Source organism: Lindgomyces ingoldianus (genome assembly GCF_010093535.1).
Source record: "Lindgomyces ingoldianus strain ATCC 200398 unplaced genomic scaffold BDR25scaffold_14, whole genome shotgun sequence".
Lineage (NCBI taxonomy): Eukaryota > Fungi > Ascomycota > Dothideomycetes > Pleosporales > Lindgomycetaceae > Lindgomyces > Lindgomyces ingoldianus.
In genome coordinates, this window is record NW_022985175.1 from 694,100 (window position 1) to 714,983 (window position 20,884).

At 49.7% G+C, this 20,884-nt stretch overlaps 9 protein-coding genes across 9 annotated transcripts in view; 5 read left to right on the plus strand and 4 right to left on the minus strand.

Annotated features, from left to right (window-relative positions):
- BDR25DRAFT_354600 (uncharacterized protein) overlaps window positions 1-404 on the plus strand; it is a gene marked incomplete at both ends in the record, with an annotated part of 2,703 nt that extends 2,299 nt beyond the window's left edge. Inside the window, 3 exons of the mRNA XM_033695339.1 lie at window positions 147-221; window positions 253-299; window positions 358-404. Coding sequence (XP_033548191.1) covers window positions 147-221; window positions 253-299; window positions 358-404 — 169 coding nt within the window. The remainder of the gene's footprint in view (window positions 1-146; window positions 222-252; window positions 300-357) is intronic.
- A 96-nt stretch (window positions 405-500) lies between these two features.
- On the minus strand, window positions 501-1,251 carry BDR25DRAFT_368174 (uncharacterized protein; the record flags this gene model as incomplete). The annotated part of the gene is made up of 2 exons (XM_033697038.1): window positions 501-819; window positions 941-1,251. The coding sequence occupies 2 exons, from the start codon at window positions 1,249-1,251 to the stop codon at window positions 501-503; spliced, it is 630 nt and encodes a 209-aa protein (XP_033548192.1).
- Window positions 1,252-1,433: 182 nt separating this feature from the next.
- On the plus strand, window positions 1,434-2,051 carry BDR25DRAFT_393469 (uncharacterized protein; the record flags this gene model as incomplete). The annotated part of the gene is made up of 3 exons (XM_033698259.1): window positions 1,434-1,503; window positions 1,592-1,769; window positions 1,811-2,051. The coding sequence occupies 3 exons, from the start codon at window positions 1,434-1,436 to the stop codon at window positions 2,049-2,051; spliced, it is 489 nt and encodes a 162-aa protein (XP_033548193.1).
- Window positions 2,052-2,154: 103 nt separating this feature from the next.
- BDR25DRAFT_393470 (uncharacterized protein) lies at window positions 2,155-6,075 on the minus strand (the record flags this gene model as incomplete). The annotated part of the gene is made up of 21 exons (XM_033698260.1): window positions 5,838-6,075; window positions 5,748-5,798; window positions 5,570-5,705; window positions 5,393-5,529; window positions 5,242-5,360; window positions 4,985-5,212; window positions 4,790-4,950; window positions 4,652-4,754; window positions 4,520-4,607; window positions 3,932-4,492; window positions 3,867-3,905; window positions 3,449-3,658; window positions 3,258-3,407; window positions 3,211-3,227; window positions 3,067-3,152; window positions 2,863-2,899; window positions 2,739-2,822; window positions 2,676-2,706; window positions 2,451-2,636; window positions 2,383-2,418; window positions 2,155-2,343 (listed from the first exon to the last, which is right to left on the minus strand). The coding sequence occupies exons 2-21, from the start codon at window positions 5,778-5,780 to the stop codon at window positions 2,155-2,157; spliced, it is 2,631 nt and encodes an 876-aa protein (XP_033548194.1). The 5' UTR covers window positions 5,781-5,798; window positions 5,838-6,075.
- BDR25DRAFT_26099 (uncharacterized protein) lies at window positions 5,935-7,469 on the minus strand. The gene is made up of 5 exons (XM_033686681.1): window positions 7,157-7,469; window positions 6,796-7,108; window positions 6,665-6,715; window positions 6,322-6,609; window positions 5,935-6,254 (listed from the first exon to the last, which is right to left on the minus strand). Exons 1-5 carry the CDS (start codon window positions 7,228-7,230, stop codon window positions 6,114-6,116), a joined length of 867 nt encoding a protein of 288 aa, XP_033548195.1. The 5' UTR covers window positions 7,231-7,469; the 3' UTR covers window positions 5,935-6,113.
- Window positions 7,470-8,569: 1,100 nt separating this feature from the next.
- Window positions 8,570-9,334, minus strand: BDR25DRAFT_342626 (uncharacterized protein; the record flags this gene model as incomplete). The annotated part of the gene is made up of 2 exons (XM_033693747.1): window positions 8,570-9,049; window positions 9,199-9,334. The coding sequence occupies 2 exons, from the start codon at window positions 9,332-9,334 to the stop codon at window positions 8,619-8,621; spliced, it is 567 nt and encodes a 188-aa protein (XP_033548196.1). The 3' UTR covers window positions 8,570-8,618.
- Window positions 9,335-13,878: 4,544 nt separating this feature from the next.
- On the plus strand, window positions 13,879-15,675 carry BDR25DRAFT_285902 (reptin). The gene is made up of 4 exons (XM_033688213.1): window positions 13,879-13,945; window positions 13,995-14,441; window positions 14,496-15,359; window positions 15,409-15,675. Exons 1-4 carry the CDS (start codon window positions 13,937-13,939, stop codon window positions 15,499-15,501), a joined length of 1,413 nt encoding a protein of 470 aa, XP_033548197.1. The 5' UTR covers window positions 13,879-13,936; the 3' UTR covers window positions 15,502-15,675.
- Window positions 15,676-17,035: 1,360 nt separating this feature from the next.
- On the plus strand, window positions 17,036-19,045 carry BDR25DRAFT_303389 (uncharacterized protein). Its single transcript, XM_033690000.1, has 4 exons — window positions 17,036-17,673; window positions 17,820-17,997; window positions 18,057-18,487; window positions 18,569-19,045. The coding sequence occupies exons 1-4, from the start codon at window positions 17,516-17,518 to the stop codon at window positions 18,717-18,719; spliced, it is 918 nt and encodes a 305-aa protein (XP_033548198.1). The 5' UTR covers window positions 17,036-17,515; the 3' UTR covers window positions 18,720-19,045.
- A 275-nt stretch (window positions 19,046-19,320) lies between these two features.
- On the plus strand, window positions 19,321-20,532 carry BDR25DRAFT_260853 (WLM-domain-containing protein). The gene has a single exon (XM_033686673.1). The coding sequence runs from the start codon at window positions 19,394-19,396 to the stop codon at window positions 20,459-20,461; it is 1,068 nt and encodes a 355-aa protein (XP_033548199.1). The 5' UTR covers window positions 19,321-19,393; the 3' UTR covers window positions 20,462-20,532.
- Window positions 20,533-20,884: the final 352 nt, after the last annotated feature.

Below are 20,884 nucleotides of genomic sequence, written 5' to 3' on the forward strand. Positions count from 1 at the left end.
TTTGGCATGCTTTGTATTTGTATCTGTATCTGTACATTATTTCAAAGGCAATTTCAAAGAATAAAATAATACTAGTTCACCGCACTGCACTGTGGTTGATATGGTTTCCATCACGCGTTATTTAGCATCTTTTCTTCTGCGTGAAGTGACTTTCATTGTTGTATCCAAGTTGCGAATCAACCACTTGTAGTGTGTATGAAGGGCGACAAATTCCTTTGGGAGTTCTCTAAGGCTTGCGCGAATTGTTTCCAGCCGTCTTACCAAACCCCTACTCGAGCTGTTGCTCAATATCGTTACCAGTCCTTCTTGTGCAACATGTAGTAACGCACTTTTACTGTGCCAGGTGACCAACCTGAGAAGCGTTTACAAATCTCCGTCCACTCCATATCCTGTTTATCCTTTAACGAGAGTTAAAGCACTTCGTCCGACTCTAGCCACGGCTTGTGCGTTCGTCGGCTGTATTCTTCTGTGCTTTCCTCTCCATTCTTGCCCTGTTCGTCCTAGTCGTCGTCTGAGCAGTCCGTTCCATGACCAGCAGCGCCACTGTGGGAACTGTTCATCCATTCCGCATTCAGACTTTTGTGATTGCATAAGCCTAGGGCACCATCGTCATACCGATACCCTAGCAGCACCCATGAATCCGGTTTGCCTTGTTCACCGAGGAACTTGTGACCCAGGGATATCGGATTGAGTGACCAATTCGAGTCGCGATAACGAGCAATTGCTCTTACAATCGAGGAGCCGTTTGGAACGGCGCAGAGCGTGAGATCGATTGTCTGACAAGACTTGTCGAGGCTGGCTTTGTACTTAATGTTGGTTCTACCGCCGGCCGTTGTGCCTGGAGAGGATGATCGTGAGGAGCAGGATTGAGGTCCTTTAGAGATGAAAAGGTAGTGGGTATGGAATTATTAATACGTTTTCGTATTGAAAAACTATATACATTCTGCCGCCATTTTCGGCGGCATATGTCACCGTTTTCGTAGGGCATTGTCGTCGGTGGTGAGTCTGTATAGTGCAGCAAGTGTCCACCCAGAAGTATCGGAGATTGTCCTTGGCAGCTTGCTTCGCGCAAAATCGGATCTTAGCATAACCAGCTTTGCCCTTGCCTGTACTCTTCGCTATGTCTTTGAGGGTAACCTCCTCGTTATCCGCCCCCCAAGTATGCGAAAGAATGGCATATCGCGGAACATCGTCACCTATAAACTCGACGAGGCTGAATTTGTCGGTATCTTCAAGCTGCAAAAGACGCATGAGGAGAGCACGATCAGCTAGCTCTAACGAAATATATCAGTGGAATATATAGAGACAAGGCGTGCACAGATCGGGAAGTCCGAGAGCCACAATTGTGCTAGCTAGCAAAGTAGATAAAAGGGTAGGGTAGGCAGCAGTGAGCGCCGAGCTTCAGCGATTTAACATCACGTGGACGAATCATCATGCTTGATAAGCTAACTCGGACAGGCATACCGAAAAAACGGCACTCTTTAATACGGTATCTAACGTTAGGTTGATCTCTTGTCCGAGGGGTATACCCTCTCTTAGCAGTGCAATCACGTGTACATTAGCCTTATTGGGCTAGCGTGCTGAGTGTAAGTCCGCTCCGCTACCCCGCCTTTTGTCAAAGGCGTCCAGCTATTGACTCATTTACGACGCTGCCTGTGGTATCATCAAGATGCTCTCGCGCTTCTCCCGTACTGTCTACCTTTCTTGTACTCTTCGAATAGCTCGAATTTCCCCACCAGCAACAGCCTTACTTTCCAAAGCAGATATTCGTCCGCTCTTTATCAATTCCATGGCCTCATCCGACTTGTAGAAGAGTCATCTCAACATCTCCAGACCTAATACCCAATAATATTAAGGATAAGTCACAACATGCGGCAGAGGCAACGCAGCTATCAGATAATGACTACGGAGAACTGGTGGAACTGTATTTCGAGGCAGTAGTACAATATTCAGAGATAGCGCAAGAAGAGGGATCTACCATTGCAGTGGAATTTGCCGTAAGGTCCTATCTTCAATACTTGAGAAAGACATACCTTCTCATTCAAAATTAAAAAATTGAATGCTACAATGTATTTTTACGATGCATTGCCGTCACCTATTTCGCTAGTGATACAAACACAATAGTTATTAAAACTTTTTATCTGTGTCGACCATCTACTCAATATAAATCTTTTCATATCTACCGTTATAGAACCAATTTGAGTTCAGCGGTAAGTCTGGTCTGCCTAGCCCTGCCTTGATTGGTTCTGGTGGAAGTTCGTCGTGGTAGAATTCAAAGTAACCCGGCCGTTTATAGATGCTACCGACCCATTTAGCCAAGAGTATGCCAAATGAAGCCTTCCCCTTTCCCGAGGTACCTGTGTTAATTTCTAAGCATCATACTTCTGGAGCCCTCTCTTCGTAACAATCCCAATGTGCCTTTAAGGGGAGGGGAATGACATCATGTATACCATGGTGCAATCCGATAAAATTGACAGACGCAAAAACCCATAGACCGTAAGCCGCGCAAACTCCACTTCACCGTACTTAAAATCTGGCGATCTCCAGCGAATTTGACACTCATCTTTGACCACATGAGGCGTATCCACACCCATCGGTAGTCGAGGATGGTCAAAGGTTGTTGCACCACCCATCTCCTAGCACGTAGTCCGGTCGCCGCCATCGCAGTTGCATACAAATATCGAAAGCCCAGAGACCCACAAGGTACTGTTCAGGTTCCAGCGGCAAAAAGGTTCCACTTCAGCATCGTGGTGGAGAGTTCCAATGTCAGGGTGGTCGATAATAATCCATATCGATATCGATATCGATATCGACAAATCAGCCTCAATTATCGATCGATATCGATCGATATTTTTTGGTCACTCTTCAGCCCTCCTGCAAATATATCTGGCTGAGGAGGCTGTATTGAGTCGATATCGATGCTTTTAAAGTTGTATATATCAGAGTTGGTGATATTATATAAGCATCACGTGATAAGTAGGATTGCAGTATTGAGTACTAACTGCTAAGAGCAACTCTGATATATGTTAGAAACAGCAGTTGGGGCAAGTTACAAAGCGTATTGACTGTATATATAGCGAATGTATTGACGTAGAAGAGTGGTTAAGCACAGATGGAGCACTCTCTCGCGTAATTGACCACGTGATTCATGCCTCAGGCATCAAAGTGCCGCATATTGAGACTAAAATCCAACACTAGACGTAGAGGAACAGAAGGGAACTCTGCTGCTAATATCAAGTAAGTCGGGATGCAGCTACAACATAGCGAGAAATTTGTATATTACATAAGCATGCCAAGAAATATCGATAATATCGATTATCGAGACCTCTGTATCGATATTTATCGATATCGACAAATTGGGTCGATATTATCGAAATATTATTATCGACCACGCTGTCCAATGTATTCTCCAATGAACCCTCCGCTCTTAATGTGGCTGCTGGCAAACAGCCTTTGCCGGCGTTTGGTATATTAGAAGGACGTATACTGCACTTGGCTGTATCGCTTTCTTTGTACCCATTGTTGCACTTGTTGCAACAGCATAACTCCGAGACACATTCGTGTTGGTAACGCAGGCATTGGCATCCTGGTCCGCAGCCGTCAACGCAATCGCATCCGGGGAACTGCCTTGAACAAGAGAGCCCACACTGGCAGCCCACTCGACAAGTGGTCCATTCCTGAAGATGACAGATATATAAGGATGTCACAGTTACAGTTATAAAGAAGACGCAATGCAATATGTGGATAGTACTTATATTAGGCTATCCGGCGTAGGTGGTAGACTTTAGGCAAAGACTAAAGTAGAGCAGCAGAGATTGACCACGGTGCATGTAAGCATGTGGGCCTATCTATAAGGAGTAGAGAACCCCTTCTACTTCAGTCATGATGGCTGATACCATAAAAGACTTCAGAGTTGCTCAAGCGTAGGCACGATGTTGCAGAGCCAGGTCCGGTAGCTCTCGTCATCGAGGCCTTGGCTTTGGGGGTGGTTCTCGAGCGCGTCGTCGGTGCCATCCTCGTCCGGGGTCCAAGCAATGTAGCTGATGGCGGCGGTCTGTAGGTCGGGGTGGTCGCGACGAGTGCGGACACCGTTGAAGCAGCGATGTTGTGCAGGTATGAGGGCATGCTCTCGCGAAGGTCGGACGAAGTCAAAGTTTCTGATCGCTGGCCAATGCTGTTGCACGGAGGTGGTCCAGGGCATCTCTGCCTTTGCATGGGTCACCGGCTGAGTGACAATTGCTGGAACTTGGTAGCCTACTTGCGACATCGCTACGTAGACGGGTGCGACGGTTGTAGTGGTGATGGTGTAGATGCCAACCCACTTACATGGTTGCTGGTTACTAGCCTGGTTGGAGTTGTCTTTGCCCACGATGATGCGGAGGCTCGTGCGGACTTCCATGAAGCCAGAAGCAGTCGTGTTCCAGCAGTCGGCCATTAGCAGGACGCCGTTCGCCGGGTACGGGTCCACGTAATCAGGCGCGGCTAGCTCGGGCTAGTTCTCCCAGTCGTCGATAGACACAACCCAGGTAAGTTGATGGAGGGCAGTGCTGTGGGCCCAGCCGAGTGGCGGCAGAGCGGCAGACGATGAAGCCATTGTAGGCGAGATCCTGTCACAAGCGTGGTGCGCAAAGGCTGGTATACAGTAGGTTACTGAAGTACGCGCGCACGCCGGTAACAACCGTAGGAGTCGACAGGGGCCGAATAGTTGTGAGAGAAGTTGAATTTGAGGACTCCGCAAGCAGTATAGGACCGATCTGTGACAGAAGTTAGCCTGAGAACAGCCCGGAACTCAAGGAAAGCGACTCGAACAGCAATAGACAGCTGTCGCAAAGTACGAAGTGAGTTTCGAGAGGAAGAAGAGTCGCAAATGGCCGGAGCGTTTGCGAAGGACAGAAAACAGGTGTTGCAGTCACCGGAAGCGAAAAGAAAGTATCGCAATACTTACTGAGGCTGTAGTAACTGTGGTAGCTACTGCTGAGGCCACACTGGGAGAGCTGCAGAAGGAGCAGAACCAGCTTCAGATAGAAGTGGCGGAGTCGTACGGTGACAGCAAATGGTGGGTACGCCCCACTTTCTGGTCACAATCTGAAGTCTGGAGCTGAGATCCCAATTTGGAAGTGACGATGGAAGACTGCGAACCGGCCGACCCACAGGGAGAGTCTCGGTGTTTGGCGGCAACAATCTCTGGAGGAAACACCAGAGGCCTCGCGGCCTAAGCACGCAATTGACACCTTCTCCTACCCAGCGGTAAACACCTTCTTACCCTGCGAACCTTGGAACTGAGCCGCAGAACGCCTTCGAAAATGCTTCGCCTGAATGCTCCCTTTAACGCCGATACTCCCCGGTGGAATCTGCGAACGCTAAAACAATCCGGTGCGTCCAGCGAGCCCACTTGTCCGTCTACAGACGCCCCAGCCCATAAGCACCCGCGTCGCACAAAGGAGACATGGAAGGTGAGGGACGCAAGGGAGGTGGAGGATACATTGGCATCGGCTGACTCTCGCCAGAAGAGACGACCCGTCCATGGGACTCAAAGGAATCTTTCAACGACGAAGAGCTGCTTGGACACCACGAGGAAGACTGTCTGTGGGCAGATATTCTTCAAGACGTCCGACAGATCTCGAGTAACCCTCCTCGCCAAGCCATGCCTCCCGCCCAAAAAGCGCCTTCCGCAACATCCACTTCCCCAACCCGACCGTACACTCCTATCAACACACAACCATCGACAGAGAAGCAAAACCCTACACCTCAAATAAATGAAGTATCAACAACTCAGCCATTGCAAGCGCAGCCTCAACCTACACAAGTGATTCCGTCTTCCGTTGGTCGGTGAGGACTCTGAGCGGTTGGCTGTAGGCGAATGCGGAGGAAGTGCCCGAGGCGAAGAGGTGAGGGGGAGCTGGGGGAGGTGAGCAGCATGGACGCCGAGGTACGGGCGATGTGCGAGCTTGCCCACCAAAGGTGGTGACGAAACGCCGAGAGTTAGACAAGGGAGAGAGGGCGTCAGAGGGCGAGGCGGAATAGAAGGAACTGATCGTCGCTAGGTCGTCATAGAACGAAGGGAAGAGATAGAGACTTCATTTCAACTTACCACCGCCTGTAGGAGAAAGAGGTTACGACGTTGAGGATGGGACGAAGTCAGCAACGGCGGCCAAGGATCTGGTTCTAGCCATCTGCATGTGATTTGCATTAATGCTCTCAACAGTCTCCAGCGCTCGTGGGAGGTCGAGCTTCGACGAGAAGTCGTCCACCACCTAGAGGTGTTTAGCGTCCTGTAACCTGTTTTGCGGTGCACAATATATAGCCATATAGAATACACACCTTTTCATCTAGTCCTTTTATACCAGCGATGCCCCGAGCCTCCTGAAAGGAATGAATCTTAAAAGCTCCCTTGAACGCAATCGTCTTGAATTCCTCGTGAATATTGTCCAGAACTTCGTTGTTCACCTCTAACGTCTCGAGAAGCTTCTTGTTCGAGCCTTGCAGGGCCAAGCGGGCAAGGTTCGAAGCGATCTGGCCCCAGCCTGCATACGCGCTGCCTCGATGCGGCGTCCCGAGGAAGATGATGAGCTTTGTCTGATCGCGGACTATCTCTGATCGACGAACGGCCTGTAGCAGAAAGTAAGCGGACTTGTCGTTGTACCACGGACCACTAGGCCATTACATCTTTAACGATGATGCCACCCAGACTGTGCACCACGAATGCGATTGGTTTCTGCAACGCTGTTAGAAACCTCTCAGCGAACAGGCTGGCATTCTACTCCATTCTGAATCTCCCCCTCGAGCCTGACTGACAGATCCTGGCCATGCTGGGAGATGCTGTTCTTGTTGTTCGCCTGGAAGAGGCCCCCAATAACATCTGCGTCGTATCTGTACGTCCACACCCGGACCTGAGGTACATCCGACGCGAGGTACTCCTCTGGCCAGAAGACGTTGGACGGTGGCAGTGACGACGAGGAGGAGATGGTGGAGGAGGCTTGCGCTTGTTCTGTGCTCGTTGATGGAGACCCAGCTGTTCGTCGCTTGAACAAGGACCTGAAGCCCTTGGGCTTTTCTGTCGCGCCGCCACTCCTCGAGGATGTCCTCGAAGCCGTGTATGAACAATATACTACGGACGTCAACAGACGTCCTACGATGCATAGGAAGGCGGTCTTACTTTAGGCTACACTGGTCGTCGTTCCCATCCCCGCCAGACAGCCTCGTGAAGCCGTGGCGATGCACGTTCGCCATGCGCGCTGCAGGCTGGAAAGCGCGTCACCTTGTTTGGAAAATCAGAGCGCTGCGCGGGCTCTCGGGGACTGGATCTGTAATGTTCTGCAGTGCGCGTGCGTCGCGAAGTCGAGAAGGGAGGATCGCGAAGGCCATCAGCCTCATCCCCCAGCGGCTATGAGGGCAAATAGGCAAGCCGGACCCCGGCGCCCCGCCAGTCGTTCCGAGTGCTTAAGCGCTCAAAAGACCGTGACTGCGCCTCGCTTCATCGCTACTGTAGCACTAAGGCCAGTTAGTCCTCATTGTGGCTAGGTAGCAGGGGCACGGGGTAAAAAAGATCCGAAGAATACCGCCATGTCCGCTTTTGTCGCTGCGGCTTGCCGCATGTAACAACCTCCGTGGCGGATTTGCCTCCAGCATCACGAACGTTGTAGAAGAACATGTAGAAATAGTATATGAAGCACCGCAAGCCCTGGGTGATTACTGTGCTCGTTTTACATAGCTGCAAATCGAGGTGACATTGGGATGTTGGGGTTGTTCTGTTGCGGCGTCAAGCGAAGTTGCGGCGTCAAGCGAAGTTGAGCGCGCATTATGCGATATAACAGCTAGTTTTGCGTAATTTTCAGATCCAAGGTATTAAAGGGTTTTATCATCTACTATAAACTGCAATGACTGTAGTGCATTACGAATGAAGGTCTGCGTGCAGGCTTTGTGTTGCTTAAAAGCCAAAGTACCTCAAGCTTCTTCCGGCACACAGGGTTTTTCGGTACGCAGGGGGAGAGGTTACCTATGGTTTGTCCTGTCAGGGAGTGTGTCCGGCGACCCAGGGAGGGATGTTAGTTTGTAAACCCATCCGCTTGGACCCCAGCTTTTATGAAAACATCTAGATTTGGTACCTTCCAACGGCCCAACTCGAAGAAATTGAGTGCGAAAACCCCTAAGATCAAGGCGTCGTGCTTCCCAAGCTGAGATCGGAATATATCAGGGTCGGTTACGAAGTCGCGTAGCAGAATACTAATGTTCATACGTGTTCTTCGTAAGTACTCCTTGAGTTGGTAGACTACTTTGCACACTTGGCACAGCTCCAAAAAGTCGGCCATGCCCAAGTATGAGGAGACCAGGTCAAAGATTGCATAGTACCCCGACAGACTAAGCAAGTCCACCAGTTTGGACTGCTGCGGAGGTTCGCTATCCGAGGCCATCATATGTTCTTCAGTAGCGCGCTTCGTTTTGCAAATGAGTCAACGAGAAGGTTGATCGGCATCTGCCTGCTAGGTAGCGGGCACGAAATAATCGCTTCATATTATCATGATTCTTGTTCCACGCCGTCTTCTAATCCAACCACCATTAGCCAGTCGATTCATCTTCCAACTCACAAATATGGAAAATTCGATAAATTCGATAAGCGTCTAAACCTGATCCTGGGCCAGCAGGAGTTCAGCTTCAAAGGCCGCGACGATGTCAGGATCGATATCCTTCTTTTTCTCCCAGCTGTTTGCGCTGTCCGGATATCCCAGCCACTTCACGAGGTACTTGACTGCCCTCCCTATCCGCCGCTTTTCGATCAGTTTCTCGACCGTCCACCGGTTATCATCCGGATCTACAGCAGGAGGCCAATCATATTCCGATTCCTCTTCAGCGCGCACCAGCACAGCATCTTGAAATAGGCGGCTCGAGACCAGTGCTCGATCATCGCCGACGGTGGGCGGAGCGCGTAAGACGCTGTGATCTTGCCTTTCGGTCTCCACATCCACAGAGATCTTAGGCACTAGCTCTTGCCCTTGCTGCACGTCAGCAGCCAGAACATCGGCTTCTACACCTCTCACGCATGCAGAATTATCTATGCTCTTAGTCAGATACGACAAACATGGCCGTTAGTGTTCATCCGCACTTTGGATCATCCCTGCACCAGAATATAGAGGAAGAGAAGGAGATGAACAAAATCCATGCCTAGGGAGCAGTTAGCTATAACTTCAAGTCGAACCTTACGTTTTACGACATTAAAAGCAATACCAATAGAAAGATGACCCAGCGCGATTATATTAATCAAATCCTTAAGCCTATTGTTCAACCCTGGTTGAAAGGTCCTCGTTTTATCCTTAAAGAAGACAGCGACAGTGGGCATAGGCCTGGCAAGTCAAATATAGTACGAACCTGGAAGAAAAAGCACAGATTGGAGTACTACTTCAACTGCCACTCCTCTCCTGATCTGGCCCCTATTGAAAACTGCTGGCAGCCTCCAAAACAGTACGTCAAAAAGTTTCCTCATTAGGATGAGGATGACACTAGAGAGCTTGCGCTTAAGGGCTGGGATAAGGTCTCTCAAGAGTTTATAAATAAGAGAGTTGACTCTATGCCTCAAAGGCTCAAAGATGTTATTGAAAACGATGGGCAATTAACTGGGTATTGATTGTTTTCTGTACATAAAGTTATGTAGGGTGAATTGCTCTGCACATAGACGACGACATGTCAACTGGGCTCCTGCAACACCAAAACAGAGCCTCACTATTGCCTAATTAGGTACTGGCCTCTATTGAACACCTATACCAATTGCACGCAAAAAATGCTTCAAAAATCACGATTATATGAGGATTTTGGTGGTGGACAGTTTGGTGCGGCATTTTTGGTGTGCGGGGATTTTTACGACGCGCGTGCTTAGTAAGGCAGCAGAAACGACCAACCTCATTGGGTGCCAAGGCGCGGTCAAGATTCGGTGCAGGATACCATGGAATCGAGGCTTTTGAAACGATGGAAGGTATTGGCGAAATCTTAGAGGTTGTGTTCCGGCGCTATCGTCACCTTGGAAGGGGATATTTTGAATAGGTCTCAGACTTCAGTCTGATATGTCCATACCCGAACCACGGTTGTCGTCTGCAGTTGCCTTCGAGGGAGCTGGATCGCGATTGTCCGGATCAAGATCGAGTCCTTGGACTGGGTGAGGTAGATTCTGGTTAACTTGATTTAGCGCGAGGTTTTGCTTCGCTAATGCTCCCATCATGAACGGCACCCTAGCAACTATTTCAAAGACTTTGGGCTTCAACTCGACGAGCTCGTCAACTTTGCGGACTGCCTCTGCGACCGATCTAGCCTTTTTGTTGGATGATTCGACCTGTCGTTCGACATGTCCGATCTGCTTCTCAAACTTGTCTAGCTTCTCGCGCTCTCTTGACTTTGTCTTCCGGACGTTTTCGTCACCTGCGATGCGCTCCTTGCGCTCCATGTCTAGACTGCCTTGAAGACTAGCCTGCACGCTCTGCAGACCTGTGTATTTGCGGTTCCATTCATCTTGAAGCATGTCAACCTTGTCATTTAGCTCTGTAAAGTCGCCATGGCCATGGCCAACCGTAACCAGGTCATTGCAAGTGTTGGAGAGACTCGAGACTCTATTGTCCAGACTTTCAACCCTAGTGATCTGGTCATCCACTTTGTTCTCTGCACGTTCAGCCCTGGCAATAGTTTCGATGATCGTTGCCCAAATATGTTCGAACTTCTGAAGAGATTGAATTTTCTGTATCCACGGCAGCACTTCGTGCTCTCGCAGGAGTTTGATGTCGTTCTGAATAGTTCCTAATTTCTGCAAGAATCCAGGTGCGTCGGGGTACATTTGCTGCATGGTATGAACCATTTGCTGACTTAGATGATCTGTATTAATGTTCTCGTAGCGTAGCTCGAGACTCTGATATGCCCTCTGCGCTATAGCAATCTGCCTTCTGAGCGTCTCCTCTCCCTGTTCTCTATCGCGCAGTGCTTGATCAATGGTTTTCAAACTGGCATTTTGCGCTTGGACACTGGTGGAAATCAGATTGACCTGTTGTTCCAAAGCATGGAGAGAAGGTTGGGGAGAGTTGATACGAGAACCACTGCGCGTGGGGCCAGATTGCTTAAGCTGCAAGATTTCCTTGTCGTGTACAGCTAACTTGTCTTTGACCGACTGAATGTTCTGATTGGTACCATTCTTGAACCCGTTGAATTGGTCATTGAGGAATTCCCTGACCGTATCGCGAGTTTGTGTTTTCAATGCTTGGGTAACAATAACGTTTTGGTGTAGTTCTTCCTCGACTGCCCCTAAGGCTCCATTAAGAGTAAGAACATCGCTTTTTAGCGCTGAAACCTCTTCTTTTGTAGGCAGCATGCTGACAGCTACGGGGCTTCGAGACAGATCCGCACTGGTGCCATCGGTATACCCTCTAGCAGTAGACAGCCGTGTTTCAATGGCGGCAAGGCCTCGCTGGACTGTTTCGATTTTCTCGTTTCGAGTTTGTTGGTCAAATTCTAGAAGCTCGACAGTCTTGCTTATTGTCTTTTTCCTAGTGTCATTCGCGATCTGACGAGCTGTTTCGACTGCCTCTTGAGATTTCTCATCAACGCTCCTTTCGATCATGTCTTGTCGTTGAGTAATTTTGGCGAGCTGATCCTTAATTTCTGACTGGAAAATTTCGTCAGCCGGTCCCCTAGTCTCGACTTTCTCTTTAGAAGCTAATCGTTGACTAAATTCGTTGAGAATAGAGTTTATTTCGTTCGAGCGCTTTAAATCTGTCTCTTGAATAAGTGCAGAAGCAAGGCTCCTTATGTTCCCGCTCAGATCTGAAGGCATTTTGTCGGCTTTTGCTTCCAGTTTAGCAACCCTATTTTCCATGATAGCATTCTCGCTCTGGACGATAGGTATCTTGTCCAAGAATGTGAGATTAGACTCAGTCTTCTGTCTGAAATCCTCCATGGAAGTAAGCTTCGAGTCAGCCAACTCTCTGAAATTCTCCATTGAAGTGAGCTTAGATTCAATCCTCTGCATGCACTGTTCGAGACGAACCAGACGCTCAAGCACGTCTTCCTTCTGCCAATCTCGTAGAAAGTCGTCGATACTGGTCATGTCGGGAATCTTGTTCTCTGTCTGCCGAACTTGTGCAGTAAGGTTCTCCACTTCTTGAACACTTTGCGATTGAAAGCGTTCGATTTGACCTTTGAAGTCCAGCAAGGTCTTTACATCCTGTTCGAGAGAGGGGTCCTTGGATAAGTCTCCTATTTCAGAAATCTGCTTGGATGTTTCCTTTTTCTGTTCTTGGAAGCGAGCCTCAGTGCTTGCCTGTGCTTTCTTGATTTCTTTCTCAAGCATGCTTTTAACTTGTTTACGCATAGCCTCTTTGGTTTGTACCTGCACGGCGTCGCGAATCTGTTCTCTGAGCACTTGCTTCAGATCAGTTTCACTTGCCTTCTGCTCCACCTTCATGGCCTTCATCTGCTCTCGAATTTCCTTGCCCTGGTCACTCATTCTCTTAACTTCGACTTGGAGAGCCTTAAAAGTGGCCTCTTTAAGTTTTTGTTGAATAGATCCCTTCCCTTCAGAAAACTCAGGTGCAGATGCATCGATTGCGAGCTTTTCCGCACCCACTTCTGCAATTGAGTTCGTTGAGTCTTGATTAACGTTACTGAGCCGGAGAGTCCTCCGTTTACGCGTCCGCATAGCTGCCACCGAAGACAGGTCCATCGCATTTGCGTCCTGAGACTGACGAAGGATTCGGCTATTCGCGTAGAATGAGGCGGTCGGAGGTTCTTCTGAGATGGGAGCCATGGAAGGGGCCGTCGGCGCCACTTGAACGGGAGACGAACGCCCACTGGCAGAGGCAAGCTCTCCATGCATGGACATAGGAGACATTGTATCGAGAGGGCTTCTGCTATCCACGCTGCCCTTCCTCGGTGGAGCCGTGTCGCTTTGGGACCTCACTGGGCCCGGTCTGTAAGCGTCAATACGTCTGCCATCTCTTGTTTTGAACCCAGGACCCGTTGGAGCATCGAGACTGCCCGATATGGAATTGTGTCTAGAAGGGGGGTTGCTGCCGATGGTAGGGCTGCTGGAGGAGACATACTATCACAAGTGTTAAAAGGTTGCAGACACACCTGCGTGAGGAATGAAACACACCTTTTCAGAAGAAGCATTCGATTCTTGCGCACGACTTCGCTTCGGGTTGGGTGGGCTGTTGCCTCTCAGCCCGGGAGTCGCAGGTCGCTTGTTGTGATTCATGTTGTCGAACCGAGACGTACTTCCAGTGGAAGACCGGCGAGATGCATTCTCAGGTGGACTGCATAACGTGGCGTTAGTGTGGCGGAGAGAGGAGGAAGAAGAGGGAGGGTTGTTTGTAGCACGACAGAAGAGCGAACGCTAGCTCTGGCCGGCGTCTGGCACGCCATGCGCTGCCTGATGAGGTAGTAGCGAGAACTTACCCATTATTACTACCGCCATATGACGCCTTGCGGTTCGAAAGCTTGGGGAAGCTCGGTCGCCTGTTCGCTGACATCGCCCTCGCAAAAGGAATGCCAGCATGGGGGTTGAGGCGAGCGAGGGCGCTGATTGGGTGGGGCTCCAATTAATCCGCAGGAACACCAATCCAAGTAAAAGGGTTATTTGTTTGTTGATGAAGGCTTTGACCTAGAGACTTGAATTATATAGGCAGCAGATGGAAAACAAGGTGAGTCAACACTGGGTTACACCACTCCAGGGAGATTGTTTCCAGGAGAGGGGCTTTGGCAGTGATAGGCGACTCAGGCCATTTAAGACTCCACGGAACACGCCCGCAACACGCTAAGGAGACAAAGGGGTTTAGCGACTTGATCCAAGCGTCGCAAAGCTTGAGCTTGCCTAAAGTTGAGAGACGAGGCCTGCTCTCTGGCGATCTATCGCAATTCACGACCTTGGAATATAGTATCTACGCTCGAGTCCACGTCTCGCACTGCCATGGCTGTCGTAGGTGCGCGAAATCGTTCGTTCATACAAAAGGACTAACACTGCCTAGCCCATAGCCACCATCGCCGAGAGCAAGGAGCTCCGCGGCCTCAACCTCATCGCGGCACATTCACACATTCGCGGCCTCGGTGTCGAATTAGATACTCTCGAGCCCAAGCCGTCGTCTCAAGGACTGGTCGGACAGGAGAAGGCGCGCAAGGCCGCCGCCGTGATACTACAGATGGCCAAGGAGGGCAAGATCGCAGGTCAGGCGGTCTTAATTGCAGGTCCTCCGAGCACAGGGAAGACTGCCATCGCGATGGGTATGGCGCAGTCGCTGGGTCCAGACGTTCCCTTTACAATGCTCGCATCATCTGAAATCTTCTCGCTCGAGATGTCAAAGACGGAGGCTTTGACACAGGCGTTCCGAAAATCTATTGGGGTCCGGATAACAGAAGAGAGCGAGGTTATCGAGGGAGAGGTTGTGGAGATTCAGATCGATCGTAGCGTCACTGGTGTAAGCATTTCTAGGCCGAACCACCGTTGGACGAGCACTGAGTGTGATGATTAGGGCAACAAACAAGGCAAGCTTACGATTAAAACAACCGACATGGAGACCATCTACGACATGGGAACTAAGATGATTGACTCCATGACCAAAGAAAAGATCATGGCGGGTGACATCATCTCTATCGACAAGGCATCAGGGAAGATTACGAAGCTGGGGCGATCGTACACGCGGTCGAGAGATTATGATGCCATGGGCGTAGACACCAAGTTTGTGCAGTGTCCGGAAGGGGAGCTTCAACAACGGCGCGAGGTAGTGCACACGGTGAGTCTTCACGAAATCGATGTGATAAACTCGCGGACCCAAGGGTTCCTGGCTTTATTTTCGGGCGACACAGGGGAGATCCGAAGTGAGGTCCGGGATCAGATTAATACCAAAGTTGCTGAGTGGAAGGAGGAGGGCAAAGCAGAGATTGTACCGGGCGTACTGTTCATCGACGAGGTCCACATGCTCGACATTGAATGCTTTTCCTTCATCAACCGTGCACTGGAAGACGAACTGGCCCCTATTGTCATCATGGCAAGCAACAGAGGTAACGCACATATCCGAGGTACGGATTACCGATCACCACACGGTTTACCACTGGACTTCCTCGATCGGGTTGTCATTGTGAGCACGCACCCATATTCCAAGGAGGAGATGCAGCAGATTATTTCAATACGAGCTCAGGAGGAAGAGGTGGACATCTCGCCAGATGCTCTAGCGTTGCTCACAAAGATCGGTCAGGAGACTGGCCTGAGATATGCGAGCAACCTCATCACCACCTCATATTTACTAAGCCAGAAGAGACAGAATGCATCGGAAGTCAACATCGATGATATACGGCGAAGCTTCGATCTCTTCTACGACCCCACAAGAAGCGTGAAGGTAATCAATTTCATCCTCCATCCACCCTTCAATACACTAAACATAATAGTTTGTAACCGAGTCCGAGAAACGTCTTATAGGCAACGCCGGCGATGTATCCTTCGCCATCACGAATGGCACAGACGCTATGGATGTCTCGTAGACAACGCCATTTTCTTTCAACAGGCGTATGAAGGTTCTGGGCTGGGCTTAGCGTTTGGGCATAGAACATCTCCTTGTGGGTTAGGCAAAAGTTTGCGCGGTGTACTGTAATACTAAGTGCTCCGTCTTCATCAATGGGAGTGGGCATGTTCGTACATTCGTACAACACCCTTCGTCGACCCACCCGAACGGCCTTTTCAAGCCAAAGTGCATCAATTCTTGCAACTATAGTGATTATCGTATGGAAATTGGACGGAGCATTGGAGACCCGATGTCATGATCTTGGTCGAGTTGAAACTGCTCCTGCTGCAGTCTGCACAAATGTTTTCTTGTCAATTCTTGGACAGCACACCTAAGCGAACGCGATGTCTGACGCGGAGTCTCACCTGCAGCAGTCAGAACACTGGAGCATCAGAAAGGAGATGTCGCGGCACTTATACCGTTTTCTACAGTGTGAACATGAGACAATGTGCTGTCCATGAGTGCAATCACTGGGTGACGAAGTAGATTTAGATTACGTGGACGTATCAGGCGTGTTGTCATTTGCTGTCAGTTTGAAACGTTAGGTTCGTCAATCATGGAATTCAGGCAATTCTAAGTCTTTCCTGTCCTCGTATCCCGTACACACGCCCAATTCAAACGTCACGACTCGCCTCACGAACAACCAAATCAATATCGTCGACAGGCCCCCGACTCCACATCTACCGCATATTCTACCGTATATGCACTCCAGCGTGCGGAGTTTACATGGAGGAAATGGAGGACGCATCATGTCGTTGATGTCGCGTTTGGCTAAACCTGATTCGTGCAGGGGCCGGAGAATTTCTCTTAATTTCGGGAAGGGTGCGTAAGCCAAGGCGATGGGGGATGAGGCGCGTGGCTACAGGAGACAAATTTCGCACTCCCTTTCGTGGCTTAGTCGAAGGGGCAAGAAGAGTGTTGCTGATCCGAAAACCTCATCATGACTGTGGTCTGAGAAAGAACTCAGCAATGCGGATGCGCATGGGCATGTGTTAAAATGTCCGGGGCGTGAAATCAGGATCTGATTTGATATCAATCTCGACAGAAATCGTTGGAGCACCGTTTGGAGATCTACTTGGCGACTCCTTCTCCCCTCGCCGGATGCCCTGTAGGGAACCCGTCTTATGGGCGATCGCTTGCTGTTTCTGAATTGCGGATCAAAGTTATCATGATGGCGCCGGAAGGTCGTATCAGGCGAGTCGATATTCCAGCAATCCCACGACTTGAGACTCTTATCAATCATGTCTAGCACGACCGGCGGCGAGACGGGGGAGCACAAGCACCCCATTTTTTGTGGCTCGCAGCTGTGGGGTTCCGTTGGCGACGTTTCCCACTTGGACGAGGTCCCAAGGCCGCGCGTTACTAGCAGGGCTGCTCCCAAGAACAGACTACTTCGGTACTCGGAATCAGACGGCACCATCCTGGCCAGGAATAGTCCCGCTGGTGTTGGCTGGCAGCACGCGACCCTTTTCCCATTTCTTCAATGGGAACCGTAAGTGACGCCGTCGCCCATGCCAAGCTCAGGCCCGTAACCTGGCTTTGGGGGGCCTTGGTGCTTGGTTGAGGGCTTCGCGGCGCCATCCATCTCATCCTTCCTTTAAAGCCATGGAACCCACTTTGGTTTGGCAGGCCTGACCGCCTTCGCTCCTTCGCTCGCCGGTGTTCCGTGACGATTGATTCATTCTTGTATGCTTTGTTGTTCAAGAAAGTGCGATACACGTCATTTCCAGTTCTTCATTTTCCCAACCGATCTCAACCCCCATCTCAAGATCCCCGAAAACGCACACGACCACCTTCCTCGGACAATTCCTCCTTCCTAATATCTCATCCCGCACCCCATCCAGACAGATCATTTCCAAGATTTTCTTGGCCTGCCCATTTCCAGCTCAGCACCGCATCTACTACCATAAATCGCCAAGAACTACTCCGATATCTCTTACCCTGAGTATTGGATTGTTACCTTTGTTCTTATTTACGCTCTTCACGCACGGGATATGAGACCCAGCAGCTATACCTCCGCAATCGCCTTCGCGTCTTTGTTCGCTACCACGGTAGCCTCTCCAGTACACGGGGGATCAGGACTTGCGCCAGCCCCAGAGAACATAGAAAGGAAGGATGACCCGACGAAGAATAAGTACTTCCATGAGCCTGGGTACGTCAAGCTGCGCGTCTCTCACTTCGCTCATCTCAATCGCATATGGAGGATGCCGGGTGTATTAAGGCCTTCCGCCTGCATTTACCTACCCCAAATCCATATTACGCTATTGAGATGGCGATCCATAGCTAACTCATCCCCAGCGGTGACGACCAGCTCGGCCACTATGATGAGCGGTACTTCCACGGTATCGTCAGTTACGAAGAGCGCACCGACACCCAATTCCACATGATCCGGGCATATCTCAAATTCTTCAACGAAAACGGCTTGGACACGTGGATAGCACACGGAACGTTGCTCGGGTGGTGGTGGAACGGCAAGGTAGGACTCTTTCGGGCCTTTCAACGGATAGACACCAGGGTACTGACTCAGGTATGTAGCGACTACCATGGGATTGGGATCTGGATACCCAGGTTTCCGGCGCAACGCTTCACTATCTCGGACAACACTTCAACCAATCGATACATCACTATGTCTCCGAGGACGGTGAGACGAAACGTAATTTCCTATTAGATGTGAATCCGTGGATATGGCAAAGAGAGAGAGGAGACGGGATGAATGTCATCGATGCGCGATGGATCGATATACGGAATGGGTTGTTCATCGACATTACAGGACTGAGCGAGACGCATCCTGACACCAATCCGGCGGTGTGGAGCTGCAAGAATTACCACCGCTATCATACTTCAGACCTCTATCCTATGCGCGAATCTGTCTTCGAGGGCGTTCCCGCAAAGATTCCCTATGCATATGACAAGATTTTAATAGAAGAGTACAATGAGAAGGCGCTGGTGCTCACTGAGTATGAAGGGTAGGTACCTGCCGTTTCCCTAGCTCCCCCGCCAAAACGCGACTGGTTCATCTTGGGAATGTAAGCTAACAGATTCTCAAGTCACGCATGGGATCCCTCCCAAAAAGAATGGATCAAGACCCAAGCCCAAGTTGAGAAGGAGAAGGAAGAAGCGGAAGAGAAAGCAAAAATGAAAGCTGAGGAAGAGGAGCAGAAGAAGAAAGATGAAGACGGTAAACAAAAGACCGAGTAGCCTCCTTATATCCCTGTATATCTACCTTCTCCCTCGGTTCTCGGCTCCCCTTGAGTTGGAAAAAAGATACTTGGTATGCATTGGGACGGTACTTTTCTTCGCATTATCAGGCGTATTGGATGGCATTGCTCTTTGAAAAAGGGAACTGATATTGGTTGACAGTCCCTCGTACTTGGATAAACACGTCATTGATACCCATTTTATTTGAGAGGCAGTGTATGTCGGTGGTCTTTATGACCGACTGTCTACAGGTGTATTTACTTTTCGGGGCTCGTTATTGGATACATGGGGGCTTGTGAAGAGCATGCAAACATTTTCCATAGGAATCAACATAGTACTCTACACTGGCGTTGTCGAGTGCGTGATTTTTCTCTTCTGCCAGTATATATCTGAACAATTGATATAGTAGGGGGGTCTAGAGTAAGATATGCGTTTGTGTTTTTATGGTGCTATTACTATTTCGAGTAGCAGATTGATAGGATAGTCTTCTGTCCTGCTCTCAAAGATATCACATGATCGGAGATTTTAGCGCGATTACAAATCTCGCGATGACGACGCATATAGAAACCTAGCGAAAGTCATTGAAGTTACATGTTAGCAACAAAGTGCACCTCAGTTACATTGATCTTCCACTAACTCGCGCACTCACATTCATACCAGACAAGATAACAACCATGACATCGACAGATGAGATCCCCAAACCCCACAGCCTGACCCCAGAATCAGCAATCGCATCGACCGACGAGATCCAGCTCCCCTTCACACATCACGGAAACAAAGTAACTTTGTCCTTCCCAAAAGATGCCACCATCAGCGATTTTTCAGAAAAGGTCTCCACAGACCTCAACGTTCCCCCTTCGAACCAGAAATTCCTCATAACACCCAAACCTGGTCTTCTGAAACCGCCCTTTAAAGACCCTACCATACCCCTCTCTGACCTTGTCTACAAGAAAATAACACTTATGGGTAATACGAGTGCTGAAATAGCCTCCCTCAACGCCAGCATAGCCGCTGCCTCAGCGCCTCGACGTCCAGGGCCAGTCAAAGCTGCAACACCGGCCCGGAATAGAGATTGGAAGAAGGTGCAAGAGGAGTCGCAGTATACCTTCCATACTCTAAGGCCGTTACCGTATCTCCCAGGCCCAGAGCGGTCGCTAAAATTCCTCGAGAGGCTGCGCGACGATGCAGGAATCAAGGCTGCCATGCGGACACATAAGTTTAGCGTTCCTCTGCTCACGGAAATGGACCCCGCGATGCACACTACACACGAGTCGCGGACTCTCGGACTCAATAGGAATCAGGGAGAGGTTATTGAGCTACGGTTAAGGACGGACGCCTATGACGGGTACAGGGACTATAAGACAATAAGGAAGACGCTATGTCACGAGCTCGCGCATAATGTATGGGGGCCCCACGATCGTAATTTTTGGAACCTGTGCAAGGAGATAGAGAGGGAAGTTGATAGAGATGATTGGAAGTCCGGGGGAAGAAGTGTTGGGAATCAAGAGTATTATGAACCTGGTGAAGAAGAAGTGTATGATCATGGGGGCTGGACCGGAGGGGAGTTCGTGTTGGGTGGAAGCAGAATAGGAACTGAGACCGCGGTTAGTAGCGCAGGCGGAGAAGTATCACCTGGGAGTCTGAGTAGAAGGGAGATATTGGCGAGGGCAGCTGAGGAAAGGATGAAGAAATTGAGGAGAATGGAGGAGGACAGTGGAGATGCTAGTGATGGAACATCATGAGTAGGTAGTGCAAGATACTTTTCCTTGAGTAGAATCCTACACCATTTGGGCACCCTTTCGACCCTAGTAACAAACGGGGACTTTCACAATGATATTCTCAGTGTTCACTAGACCGTAACCATCGCCTAAATTCGCCCTCCACAACTGATTTTTTGTATCTTTTCCCCTACCAACAACAGATCCGTTGCCAAGGCAAACATTGTATAGTCATGAAGTCAGTGAGATGGTGAGAATTTTACAAGATCTTTGTTGTTGCACTCTCTTTGTCAACATCACACAAAAACTTTTGAAGGCCTCATATATCCATAACACTTTAGTCCTGGACCGCATCAATATCTTCTTAATATCCTTGATTCTCGACAACTCGTAGCCCCCTCGACCAAACACGTCTCCAAACGCCCTCTTTCGCTCAACATGTAACTT

Coding starts and splice junctions, on each gene's coding strand:
- BDR25DRAFT_26099 (XM_033686681.1), bottom strand. CDS start 7,230: ATGGCGAACGTGCATCGCCACGGCTTCACGAGGCTGTCTGGCGGGGAT. Junction 6,716..6,795: donor TCCCAGCATGGCCAGGATCT/GTCAGTCAGGCT, acceptor ACAGCGTTGCAG/AAACCAATCGCATTCGTGGT. Junction 6,610..6,664: donor GTGGCATCATCGTTAAAGAT/GTAATGGCCTAG, acceptor TTTCTGCTACAG/GCCGTTCGTCGATCAGAGAT.
- BDR25DRAFT_285902 (XM_033688213.1), top strand. Junction 14,442..14,495: donor TCGATCGTAGCGTCACTGGT/GTAAGCATTTCT, acceptor TGTGATGATTAG/GGCAACAAACAAGGCAAGCT. Junction 15,360..15,408: donor ACCCCACAAGAAGCGTGAAG/GTAATCAATTTC, acceptor TAAACATAATAG/TTTGTAACCGAGTCCGAGAA.
- BDR25DRAFT_303389 (XM_033690000.1), top strand. CDS start 17,516: ATGAGACCCAGCAGCTATACCTCCGCAATCGCCTTCGCGTCTTTGTTC. Junction 17,674..17,819: donor AAGTACTTCCATGAGCCTGG/GTACGTCAAGCT, acceptor ACTCATCCCCAG/CGGTGACGACCAGCTCGGCC. Junction 17,998..18,056: donor GGTGGTGGTGGAACGGCAAG/GTAGGACTCTTT, acceptor TCAGGTATGTAG/CGACTACCATGGGATTGGGA.
- BDR25DRAFT_260853 (XM_033686673.1), top strand. CDS start 19,394: ATGACATCGACAGATGAGATCCCCAAACCCCACAGCCTGACCCCAGAA.